The sequence below is a fragment of the Ranitomeya imitator genome, chromosome 6, assembly GCF_032444005.1.
Source record: "Ranitomeya imitator isolate aRanImi1 chromosome 6, aRanImi1.pri, whole genome shotgun sequence".
Classification (NCBI taxonomy): Eukaryota; Metazoa; Chordata; class Amphibia; order Anura; family Dendrobatidae; genus Ranitomeya; species Ranitomeya imitator.
In genome coordinates, this window is record NC_091287.1 from 419,509,534 (window position 1) to 419,522,812 (window position 13,279).

General features: G+C 45.5%; 1 protein-coding gene across 1 annotated transcript in view; it reads right to left on the reverse strand.

Annotated features, from left to right (window-relative positions):
• The window catches only part of PRKDC (protein kinase, DNA-activated, catalytic subunit), a 448,603-nt gene that overhangs the window by 269,443 nt on the left and 165,881 nt on the right, over positions 1–13,279 (reverse strand). The window contains exons 24-25 of the mRNA XM_069731310.1: positions 12,435–12,598; positions 9,668–9,820 (exon numbers count right to left, since the gene is read on the reverse strand). Of these exons, the coding sequence (XP_069587411.1) occupies positions 9,668–9,820; positions 12,435–12,598 (317 nt within the window). The remainder of the gene's footprint in view (positions 1–9,667; positions 9,821–12,434; positions 12,599–13,279) is intronic.

Genomic DNA, 13,279 nt, shown 5'->3' on the forward strand with positions numbered 1-13,279 from the left:
CACTAAATCCAGTGTATGGAGGGCCTTCTCGATGCGATGTACTGGAGCCGGACAGAGAGACTGTAAGACAATCTCCTGATTGAGATGAAAGGATGAGACAACTTTTGGCAAAAAGGACGGGGATGTTCTCAAAACCACCTTATCCTGATGAAAATTCAGGAACAGAACTTGACAAGACAGAGCCGACAGCTCCGAGACTCATCTAATGGACTTGACCGCAACCAGGAAGGCAACCTTCCATGAAAGAAAGGACAGGGAAACCTCCTGTAGAGGTTCGAAAGGAGCTGCTTGCAAGACTCCGAGGACCAGATTAAGGTCTCATGGTTCCAACGGCATCTTATAGGGCGGCACCCTATGGGAGACTCCCTGAATGAACGTCTTCACTTGTAATCTGTTGGCAATCCTGCGTTGGAACGGAACGGACAGGGCTGAAGTCTGCCCCTTGAGAGAACTAAGGGCGAGACCTAAGTCCAAACCCGTTTGTAGAAATTCGAGGATGGAAGGAATAGAAAAATCAAGAGGAGAACGTCCCCGGTCGCTGCACCAGGAAAAGAAGGTATTCCAAGTGCGATGATAAATGCGCATAGATGTAGGCTTTCTAGCGCTGATCATGGTAGAGATGACTTCCGGAGAGAAACCTCCCTGGGTTAGAACCCAGGACTCAAAGGCCATGCCGTCAAACACAGGACCTCGGAGTTCTGGTGGTAAATGGGGCCCTGTGATAGCAGGTCTGCACGATTCAGCAATCGCCAGGGAACATCGGCGACTAGTTGAACTAGTTCCGCATACCACGCCCGGCGCGACCAATCTGGCGCAATCAGGATTACCGGTACTCCCTCGGCCCCGATCTTCTTGATGACTCTCAGCAGTAAGGGGGGAGGGGGAAATCTGTACGGAAGCCGAAAATGATGCCACGGTAGTACGAGTGCATCTGCCCTGATTGCTGCTGGATCACGGGACTGAGCTATGAAGTCGGGAACCTTGGAATTTTGCCGTGAGACCATCAGATCCACGTCGGAGGTTCCCCAACGACAGCAGATCTGGTGGAAGATCTCCGGATGGATGACCACTCCCCGGATTCGAGGCCTTGATGACTGAGGAAATCTGCCTCCCAATTGTCCACTCCCGGGATGTGAACCGCAGAAATCATTGAGCGGTTTTCCTCGGCCCAACGGAGAATGTAGCCTACCTCGTTCATGGCTGCCATGCTGTGGGTTCCCCTTTGTCGGTTGATGTATGCCACTGCAGTGGCATTGTCAGACTGAATCCTGATGGGACGACCAGCCAGGAAGGGATGGAATTGGAGAAGAGCTAACCTGATTGCCGAATTTCTAAGATGTTGATCGGAAGGCGTGATACCTGAAGTGACCAGCGGCCCTGAGCAGTGTGATGTAGGAACATCGCTACTACTTCCCCTGATTCAGGGAGGACTTTAATGTCCACCACCTGAGAGACTGTCTGACTCACTGGGGAAGGAAGAACCGATGGTCGAGGGAGAACGGGTTCCTGTCCCAAACAGCCTGGAGGGCATGCTGTAAGGGATGGAGGTTTAATTGGGCAAATGGAACCGCCTCCAAGGCTGCTACCATCCTGCCGAGGACTCTCATACTGAAGCGCAGAGAGTGAGTGCGAGGTTGAGAGAGCTTCTGAGCTTCCCGCTGTAAGGCTGAGATTTTTTCCGGGGGAAGAAGCACCAACCCCTGGGACAAATCCAGTATCTTTCCTAGAAAGGAAATTCGCTGAGCCGGTACTGGGAAAGATTTTTTGAAGTTTATCTTCCAACCCAGGCGAAAAAGAGAATCTATTGTGATGTTCACAGCCTCCTTACAGGCGCGGAAAGAGGGGCCTTTGATGAGGATATCGTCTAGATACGGTAGCACCACCATGCCTCGGGTGTGAAGGATGGCCATGGCGGCCGCCATGACCTTGGTAAATACCCTGGGAGCGGTTGCGAGGTCGAAGGGCAAAGCAACGAATTGGAAGTGTTCCTGAACTGCTAATCGAAGAAACCTCTGGTGAGAAGGGAAAATTGGAATGTGGAGGTACGCGTCCTGGATGTCTATAGATGCCAGGAACTAGCCTTTTTCCATGGAGGCGAAGACAGAACGAAGCGATTCCATTCGGAACCGTCGTACCCGGACTAACTTGTTTAGAAGTTTTAGGTCCAGTATGGGCCGTACTGTACCGTCCTTCTTTGGAACAATGAACAGGTTTGAATAAAAACCTTGAAACCTATTGCTTTGAGGGACCGGGATAATAACCCCGTCTTCTTTTAGAGAGCTTATGGCCTGGAAGAACTCGGATGCCTTTGCCCTGGGAGGAGAAGACAGGAAAAAGCGATTTGGTGGAAGAGAGGAGAATTCTATGTTGTATCCGGAGGACACTAGGTCGCGGACCCATTCGTCGTGAACGACCGAGAGCCACGCGTCGCTGAAGGAAAGCAAGCGGCCGCCTACTTTGAGTGTGTCCCCCAGATACCACAGGGAGTCATTGTGTGGGAGATATTCCCAGTCTGGACCCCCTGGAACCTGACTGCCTAGGCCTGCCTCTCCATGAAGGGGAAGGTTTGTAAGAGGTTTGGGGACCTCTATCCCTATGTTGTGTCCGGTCGGGTCGGGAAGATGTGGAAGTAGAGGACCAATTTGAGTTGGAACGGGGGGGGGGTTATAAAAAAAAAAAAAAAAAAAAAAAAAAAAAAATCGGGGCCGAGCCTGCTGTTGCTGGTTCCGAAAGGGTCTCTGTTGTGGGAGAAATTTACTCTTCCCTCCAGTGGCGTTGAAAATTAATTGATTGAGTTTTTCGCCAAAAAGGCGACCGCTTTGATATGGTAAAGAAGTCAATGACTTTTTGGAAGCAGAATCTGCACCCCAGTCCCTGAGCCATAAGGACCTCTGAATGGTGATGGCGTTTGCTGCTGCTTGAGAAGTGCAGTCAGCGGCATCCAGAGACGCGGTCACTAGAAAATCCCCAGCTCTGGCTTTCTGAGTAGCAAGGTCTGCTACCTCGGGGGGGAAGATTGGTGTCCAGAACAGCTGAAGACAAGACCTCAGCCTAATGGGTCAAAGCCATAGCCACCCATGTAGCGGCAAAAGATGGAAAGAGTGCGGCTGCTGAGGCTTCAAAAGCTGAACGAGCCATATTGTCGATCTGACGATCGGTGGGGTTTTTAATCGAGGCGCCCTCTGAAGAGGATAAAATAGATTTAGTAGCTAGGCGCGATACCGGAGGATCAACCAGAGGAGACTTTTCTTAGATCAGGAGCAAAGGGATATTTTGACTCCATGGGCTTTTGCCCTGTGAAGCGTTTATCTGGACGGATCCTAGGAGATTCAACGATTTCCTTAAATTCGGGATGATTGGCGAACACTCTGTGAGCCCGCTTGGGGGCCAAGGACACAGCATGATCCGTTTTAGATAAAGGTTCCTCATCTAGCTTCAGGGCCTTGTTTACTGACTCAATGAGATAGTCGAGAGAGTCTCCTGATCGTGTTGAAATTCCTTATCTAGGGACGTGTCAGAATCATCCTCTGAGCCAGGTTCTCTACTAGCCCCAAGGGAGGGGGAGCGAGAAAAAAAAAACACTCTCAGAACCCGATTCCCGGTGATGGTCTGGGGACAAGGCAGGAGTCCTTTTCCTGGAAGAGCGAGAGCTCCTTGGTAAGGTATGACCCCTAGCGTACAAGGGGTTCTGATCATCGGAAGCGTTGTCCATAAGAGTGCCCTGGTTAGAGGAAGGGTCTTGGAACGAGTCTAACGCTTTGGCCAGGGATGCCATAGACCGGGTTAGAGAGGTAGCCCACTCAGGGGGACTAGGCTCACTGGGTTTGGTATCAGTAACAGGTGGCCCCTGAGCAGTCACCGGTTCACAAGCAGAGCATAACGCAGCATTGTGACCCCGGGGTAGAGATACCTTACAAGAGGTACAAGCAGCAAAAAAAACACAGTTTGGGTTTTCCCAGACTTTTTGCTAGGCTTTGATTGAGACATAGTGTAGCCTTGAGGAGAGCGCTTACTGGCAGGGGAAGGGTTAAGCTATGATTCTGCAGCTTACCCAGGTCCTGTGTCTTGAGTCGCCGGGGGAGGTCCGCAATGTGTCCATCGAAATCACTTATCCCTGAAGCGGTGATTCAGAACGCTGGAGCAGAGCTGCAGCATCAGCCCTGTGGGTGTCCAAAGATGGCCGCCGAGATCAGCGCCAGAGAGAGTGGGCGGCGGTAACCACTGGTGGACGAAGCCAACGTTCCGGCCTGGACGAGAGAAAAGCTGGGGGCTAAATTTTAAGCTTGCGGTTGCAGCCTGGCGCGCCGCGGACGCCATTTTTGTGGACCGACATGACCCAAGCACCCGGGCTTTAAGATATATGCAGACCTCGCTGATCCCAGGGACCAGGACCTCCCAGCGCCTTGGCCCCGCAGGTGCATTCACGGTAGATGCCGTGGGCCGGTGCTCAATCTACCGTCGCCATAGTCAGGGAGAGGGTGGAGAGCTTCTGCCGCCTTCCATCATCTGCTATAACAGTGGTGATGCAGTGGGGGCTGCACGGACGCCACAAACATTATGTCCGGCTATGCACCTGGCTCCAGGAGAGGTAGATGGAGGGCTACTCCATGTGGTCGCCTGCTATGGAGGTGGGAGATCGGAAGGCGAAGGAACCGTCGCCCGTAAAGTGAGCTCAGGGCTGGCATCCAACGGTGTAGGAAAGGGTACGGGGAGGAACACTCCGCGTTCTTGCCTGTTGATGGTTCGGGGGAGATCGGAACCTAGAAAGAATCCATCGCCCCCATTCGCTCCGTTAAGGGAAAAATAAAATACAAATAAAAACGGTGGGGTCTGAAAACAGACTCAAGTGCCTCCTACAGACACTAAGCAAGAACTGGTTCACTTGAAGCCAGCAGAAGGGTGTATAGTGCAGGGGAGGAGCTTTTCTTTCTGTATTACTTAGTGTTCTCCTAGTGGCAGCAGCATGACACCCATGGTCATGTGTCCCCCAATGAGGTGTAGGAGAAATATATCATGGTGTATAATATATATTTACATCTGGCTTTTATTGACATTTCTTAAAAAGTACCGTATATACTCGAGTATAAGCCGAGATTTTCAGCCCAAAATTTGGGGCTGAAAGTGCCCCTCTCAGCTTATACTCGAGTCATGATCGGCGGTGGGGTCGGCGGGTGAGGGGGAGAGAGGACTGTCGCATACTCACCTAGTCCCGGCGCTCCCCCTGCCCGTCCCACGGTCTTCGGTGCCGCAGCTCTTCCCCTATTCAGTGGTCCCGTGTGACCGCTCATTAGTTATGAATATGGACTCCACTCCCATAGGGGTGGAGCCGCATATTCATTCCTCTAATGAGCGGTGACGGTGACCGCTGACAGAGGAAGAGGCTGCGGCACCCGGAGACCATCTGTCCGGGAGAAGGAGCCAGGGACGCCGGAGCAGGTAAGTATGTCATAGTTACCTGTCCACGTTCCACCCGCCGGGCGCCGCTCCGTCTTCCGCGTCCTCTTGCTCTGACTGTTCAGGTCAGAGGGCGCGATGACGTACTAGTGTGCGCCGCCCTCTGCCTGAACAGTCAGTGCAGAGAGACGCCGAGACAGGAAGCTGAGGAGCTGCAAGCAAGAGAGGCGAGTATGTCATTTTTTTTTATTGCAGCAGCAGCAGCATTCTATATGGCACAGCTTTATGTGGATCATCTATGGGGCCATACTGAACGGTGCAGAGCATTATATATGGCACAGCTTTATGTGGAGCATCTATGGGGCCATACTGAACGGTGCAGAGCATTCTATATGGCACAGCTTTATGTGGAGCATCTCTGGGGCCATACTGAACTGTGCAGAACATTCTATATGGCACAGCTTTATGTGGAGCATCTATGGGGCCATGCTGAATGGTGCAGAGCATTATATATGGCATAGCTTTATATGGAGCATCTATGGGGCCATAATGAACGGTACAGAGCATTATATGTGGGGCACAGCTTTATATGGAGCATCTATGGGGCCATAATGAATGGTGCAGAGCATTCTATTTGGCACAGCTTTATATGGAGCATCTATGGGGCCATACTGAACGGTGCAGAGCATTCTATATGGCACAGCTTTATGTGGAGCATCTATGGGGCAATAATCAACGGTGCAGAGCATCATATATGGCACAGCTTTCTATGGAGCATCTATGGGGCCATACTGAACGGTGCAGAGCATTATATATGGCACAGCTTTCTATGGAGCATCTATGGGGCCATACTGAACGGTGCAGAGCATTATATATGGCACAGCTTTATGTGGAGCATCTATGGGGCCATAATCAATGGTGCAGAGCATTATATGTGGCACAGCTTTATATGGAGCATCTATGGGGCCATAATGAACGGTATGGAGCATCTATTTTTATTTTTGAAATTCACCGGTAGCTGCTGCATTTTCCACCCTAGGCTTATACTCGGGTCGGCTTATACTAGAGTATATATTTTTGAAGTCGGTTTGATTCTTAGGGTCAGAGGCTGGCCCCATGTGGTATACTAGACCACTATACAGAGAAACAGGGGAAGTGCAGCACTAAGGTGTTCAATGGAATTGACAATCAACATCTATTTTGGTAGATATTGTGAATATTTTACAGATGGATAGGAGAATAGATTTCTTGATTCAATGGTCTAGTATACTATACATGGCTAATTGCAGACCTTAAGACCAGACATCCTAAAGTAATGGTGTACAGCTCATTAAGCAATTGTAATAACATTAAAGAAGGGGTGTGTGGTGTTATTAGATTACATGTAAGGCTGATTAAAGAGTTACCCCTTACATTTTATATTAAAAAGGATTAATTTAAAAAAAAAAAAAAAAACTCACAAGGGTCCACAAATTATTCTTTTATTTTTACAAAGTTTCTGGCACGTATTTCATGCTAAAAATCCACATCAAAAGACACTTCAAATCCTCTTACAGCAGGCTGTCTATTTATTTCAATGGAAGAATGTGCCTATAACGCACATAACACTGCTTCAGTGCATTATTAAAACATGGTGGTTGAAAGAGTGCCCTGACAATGTCATGTTTCCTCGTATCAGACTCCTGAGACTCAGTATTAGGCCGGGGTCACACTTAACGTATTGAAAATCGATCCGAGTCTCCCTGCTGAGAGTCGCACAAGTGTTCTCCGTATGGTCATCCTTGTGTGATGGGCTTGCAATGCGACGATGCGATTTTCTCGTACCTATGCATCTGTATGGCATTCGTATTGCTTTACATTTCTCACTGCTTTTTACCATCGATTTTAATGGCTCAATGGGTTGAAATGAGGAAAATGTGTGTGTATTTCTTGCAAGTCATACTGATGGTCCGTGTGGTATCCCGATTTTTTTCTCACCCACATAGACTTGCATTGGCGAGACTTGGGCGATATTCTTGTACAATCGCAGCATGCTGTGATTTCACTCGCACACTGAATACGCCCAAGAAAAAAAAACAGTGATGTGAGCTGCCTCATAGATTAAGGCTATGGCAAAACAGTGCGGATTTACTGCGGATTCGCAGCATTTTTTCCGTGCAGAAACGCTGTAGAACCGCAAGAGATTTGCAGTACAATGTAACTCAATGGGAAAACAAAAATGCTGTGCAAATGGTGTGGAAAATTCCGCATGGAATCAGCAGAGGATTAAAAAAAGGACCATGTCAATTCTTCGTGCGTTTCTGCACCCATTACAGTACAGGAAAATGCAGGGAAAGGCATGAAATCTGCACAGAATCTGCAGGAAAAATGCACAAAATCCGCATAAAAAAACGTGCATATTTTGACCTGTGTGTTCTGCCAAGAGATGCAGAATCCGCACAGAAAATTCCACAGGCAAATCCGCAACGTGTGCACATAGCCTAACAGCAGTCCGAGTGCTATGCCATGCTTTCTCGCATAACACTCGTACGTATTCAACGCTAGTGTGACCCCGCCCTTATACTGCTGTTCTTACATTCACTCATTTTTAACATGTTCCCACACCTAGCCATAAATTGATGGCACAGTTTGCACATCCTACGTTGACCGTGTGGTAAAGGTACAAGGGTCAGTCATGGCAATGGGAAATGGGCTGTAATATATCAAACAACTCTAATCAAGGACATTTAACAACAGTTAAAGGGCAGATATTTTTCACTAGTTTGAGCATGTTTAACGTGCCACATCATGGAATAGCAGCTGCAGGGCTGAACATAATGAATACAGTTTTTATTTTTTAATTTCAACTCAATGTTGTGAAGATACTAAATTGGAAAGTTTAGGTTAACATTTATGTTAAGTCCAAGAGGGCAGTTATAAGTGATTTTTCTCTGGGGGGGCGGGTGTACTTCTTCCACTGTATGACACTGACCAATCAGAAGTAGAAAGCAACTGCAAGAAAAAAAAAAAAAGAACCTGTCCCCATAAAAGCTCAAACAGGCTTTCTCTTGTGTGAGACAAGTAAAAGTCTGATCTCCACACTGACCTACTGTATATCAGTGTTATAAAAATTGTGAATGATTTCATGAAGGTAGCGAGGTCAATAAACCAGGGGGAGGAGGTGGCCTGTCAGATTATTAAAGGGAATAATTCCAAAAAATACTGCACTCGTCAAAAAGAAGTTTTATGCTTAATAGTGTAATTTTATTTGCAACAAGTGAGTGCAGTATTTTTCGGAATCATTGACTATTGGGACAATCACTTAATAGCACCGTCCAACTCCATTAGGTGAGTGCTGGCCCTGTTTCCATATCCAAGATAATTAAAGGGAATCCGTTAGATGGATCAACCCTCCTAAGCAGTTTATATGGATATACATATATTACAATGGTATCTCCCCCTTTCAAAAACATGGATTTCTCTGGAATAAGACATTGAACTACAGATAACAAGGAATTATTTTATTAAGCTTCCTTCGATCTACATGCCCATACAGACAGCTTAGGAGGGTTGATCCTACTGAATGATTCTCTTTAAGTCATGGTGCTACAGAACACCCACTATGAGCCAAGATCACCTAATGTGCATACTGCTTAAAAGATCATTTTATTAAAAAAAAGTTGGTCATGGGATTTTGGAACATTATATCATTTTTGTCCTGGAATATGCCCTTTAAATGGAATACATAATAATGTCTGCAGCATCAAAATGGTTTGTCAGAAGGGGGTGCAGTGCAACGGCGAGGTGCGTTGAGTTTCCGCAGCAATGAAGGGCCATGAAAGACCTCCAATCCAAAGTTTGCTATGTCAGTAAACCCTCCTCACAAAATGCTGGCTATAGCAGAGAAAAGACGCTTTGAAAAGGTTATATCAATAGGTAAAAACAGTTACGGCTCACAAAAGTCAAATAACTTCATTTTATATTCAATAAAGTGCTTTAACTGTGAAAAAGTAAAGAAAAAAAACACACATTGTATTTCACATCAACTTTTTCATAACAACCTGCAGAATAAAAGTTATAGTGTCAAATCAAAAGTGAACAGAGAACAAATGTAAAAAGAAATCTCTAAAAATGAAAACTACAAAAAAGTGAACCTGCATGTTTAGCATTCCATAAAAAATGTAATATTTGCCAATAGATTTTTGTACCCCAAAATTTTGCCGTTAAAAACACACGTTACCACAAAAAAAAAAAAAATTGCCATGAAACGCCAAAGAAAGTAAGAAAAGCATACCTGATCAACATCACAGGCCAACAGAAGCAACACAGGAAATGTACGCTTGTATAGTCTGTACATCGGAGGGGGTCCTTCTAGGGCATCGGGCATTAGAGATGCTTTTCCCAACATAAACGTAACCATGCTATGTAACAGTTCACATGCGGCAACCTAAAGGAAACCAGAACATAATGTGTTAAGAAGAACAAGCTGTATGGGAAGTTGACCACAAAATGTATCGTTATTTCTAATATCCAGATTCAAAGTACCGCTGTACTACACATGTGAAAACTACCGCTATATGACAGAAACACTGCTATAGTACACAAAACAATGATACAAATGCGTTGGGAACATGACGTTGCGGCCCTTACAGTTGCAATCAATATTCTACTCCCCCACTGCAAATTAGTTTGCATATTTTTCAAATAAAATGTTTTGCTGTTTGCAATAAACCAACAAAACAAGAACAACCTAGGTAGCTAAACACAACCCATACTGAATAACAAGTGGTTTTCCAGATTTATCACAAAATGCCATTTCTACTGACTACTGAAGTCTCAGAATTACTGAGGACCAAAGATGCCCGTCATGATCCACTTTCCCATGTATAGTGGATTTCATCTGGAGGAAGCCACGGGGACAGGTCTGGTCACATACACTGCTATCACCATATAAGTTGTGGACAGGAGAGGAATGCAGTTTTGATAACGGCTGAACTAACAAATACAACAGGAGAACACGTAATACTTACATATTATTAAAGGGAATCTGTCAGCAAGTTTTTGCTACCTCATCAGAGAGCAAATCATATAACTATATGTATATATACTTAGGGTGAGAACAATGGTTCTAACATAAATGACACATAAAAATTAACTTTTAATAGATATACATTAAAACCTTAAACAAGTCCTGTAACAACCAAACCGAATTGGTTTCTTCCCCTTACACATTGCACTTTGTTTCTGATACTGGCATTAAACTGGTTTTGGTTATCGGATGCCAGAACAGTTCCTGGACTCTTGCCTCTTTCACCCCACTGCTATCTTGGGGATATCAATGTTACGGAGGGAAAACCGCCGAGGAACGGGGGCCCATTCTCATGATTATAGGGTGGTCAACCTCTGCTGTTAGGTAGGTGCTGCAGTTAGGTCTAGAAGAGCGATTCATTAGTACTGATTTTTTTTTTCAGATTATTGTTTGTAAAGTGAATTTCAGTAGTGTTATGTATCAGATCACACATTTTGGCATGTCTCCACAGTAACGGATCCGGAACCGTCGGGGCTGTCACCTAAATTACAGGGGGAAGCTTAAAGTGCGGGACCGCTCCCTGTACTCGAGAAAAGGGGGTGTGGTCAAGCTGAGAGAACGTTCACGCCCGAGGATTCAAACAGTTTGGGTGGGAATGTCGAGCGCGCGAGGCACCTGTGAGGTAAAAATCAGCTGTGAGGCGACTGGGCAGAGTAGAGCAGAGCCTGGGACCGAAAAGCAATTGGACAGGAGACTACCGACGGAGTACCGCTCAGACGCCGTTGTCCCGACTGACATCGCTGTCACAGCCACCCAAGCTGACAGCACTGACCGTGAGGGACAAGGTCTGTGAACGGGTCTTAGGAATGCAGCGATACGACATAGCGAACCGGGCTGCCCGCTGTAAACTGTGTTTGGGCAGAGCTGCAGGTCTCCGTAGTGTTGGAACACCACCCGCTGAGGATAAGGACGTTTCCCCCTTCATCGCCTCATCTGCTGGACCCAAGACCCGCCTCACGATACAGAGGAGCCACCGCCATTGTCAGGACCACGAGAGAACACCACCAACGTCAGGAGATATTACCCCATCTTCCTCAGGACTGTGACAAACTCCCATTGCGACGCAATCTAAGCAGCCCCAGTCACAGACAGGAGTTCGACCGTGACTGGCGTCTGAGTGATAAGTTAATATTAATTGAATTGTCTGTTTTATTTGTCCTTGTTTTTTTAATTTAACCCCATTAGCCATTTACTGTATTAGGGAATATTATCCCTCTGTTTTCTCCCTGCGTGGAGTTTCTGTTTAATAAATCCCTACCACCCTTGGTCTGTGTACAGTCCGTTACTGCATCCTCCATACCTGCTATTTCACAAATGTGCAAGATAGAAAAGTGACTGTGCAAAGCAATAAAAAATAATTTTGATAATCAGATGACCTCTGATAGTTACCGACAGATAATACACTAATTGTTTCCCTAAACCTCCCACCTGCCTGTTCTGCAGAGGTTGGCCCCCTATATGATGACGCCTGTGGTGCCCCTACTCCTCGACAGCTTTCCCTTAATAACCCTGATTACAATCAGAATCAGTCTAGGTAAAAAAGGGGGGCAAAATTAACTGATTCAAGCAGGCAGTGAGACAAAAATACGGTGGTAAATAAACAGAGGGAACTCAACCTAATGAAAACACTCTGCTGTTATTAAGGTAAAGCCTCTACAGACACATATAGACTAGTGAATGAATGGGGATGTCAAATTGTTTGCACGCCTATACAGCTGGATAAATATTTGCCACTGACCATAAAGTACACATTTCTCTTCTTGTGTTGTAAACTGAACTAGTTTAAGCAAAAACAAAAAGTTCTATTTGTAAACCTGCTAAGCCCAAAGAAGCCACCTTTAGAACCCATCTGTACCATAAAAAATGACCACGTACAGTAAAGATTTAGGTAAAACTAATGAAAAACAACAACTTGTATTTAACACATTTATCATATTCTTAGAAATATAAAATGCAACAATCAACACTTTACTTTTGTCTGTCTGTCACTTGCAGAAAGTGCTAGATCTGCGACACGTGGCAGAAAGGTGTCTAAGTAGATCTCCGGTTTCAGATCAGCAAATGGTACAGCAAAACTCAGCCTTTTCTCTGTGTCCCATGATACATGCGTCTTTATCATTTCTTCAGTGGACGTAGCTTTTGAAGCAAAACAGAGGATAATGAAAAAAACTAAGTAAATTCAGAAAAGTTATGGAAATTACACTAAGTGATGCATAATACATTGGTTGGATGTAAACTGTTCAATTGATAACTTGCTACTGCTTCACATCATGTTTTTCACCATAGAGAAATTAGTACAGCAAATAGGTAATTTGGTAGCAGATCTGACAGAAAATAAATACTTTCCCATTTACAGTGGCATGCAAAAGTTTGGACACCCCTGGTCAAAATTAGTTATTGTGAACAGTTAAGCAAGTTGAAGATTAAATGATCTCTAAAAGGCCTAAAGTTAAAGATGACATATTTCATTTGTACTTTAGGCAAAAATATATATACTTTCTTCATCTTTTACTTATTAAAAATGTATTTAAAAAAGGAAAATGTGCCAATGCAAAAGTTTAGGCACCGTGCATGGTTAATACCTAGTAGCTCCCTTCCTTTTGAAAGTATGACAGCTTGTAAACGCTTTTTGTAGCCAGCCAAAAGTCTTTTAGTTCTTGTTTGAAGGGATTGTCATCCATTCTTCCTTGGAAAAAAATCTTCCAGTTCTGTGAGATTCCTGGGTCGTCTTGCATGCACTGCTATTTTGAAGTTTAGCCACAGATTTTCAATGATGTCTAGATCATGGCACTTCGAGGACCATAGTGAGACCTTCAA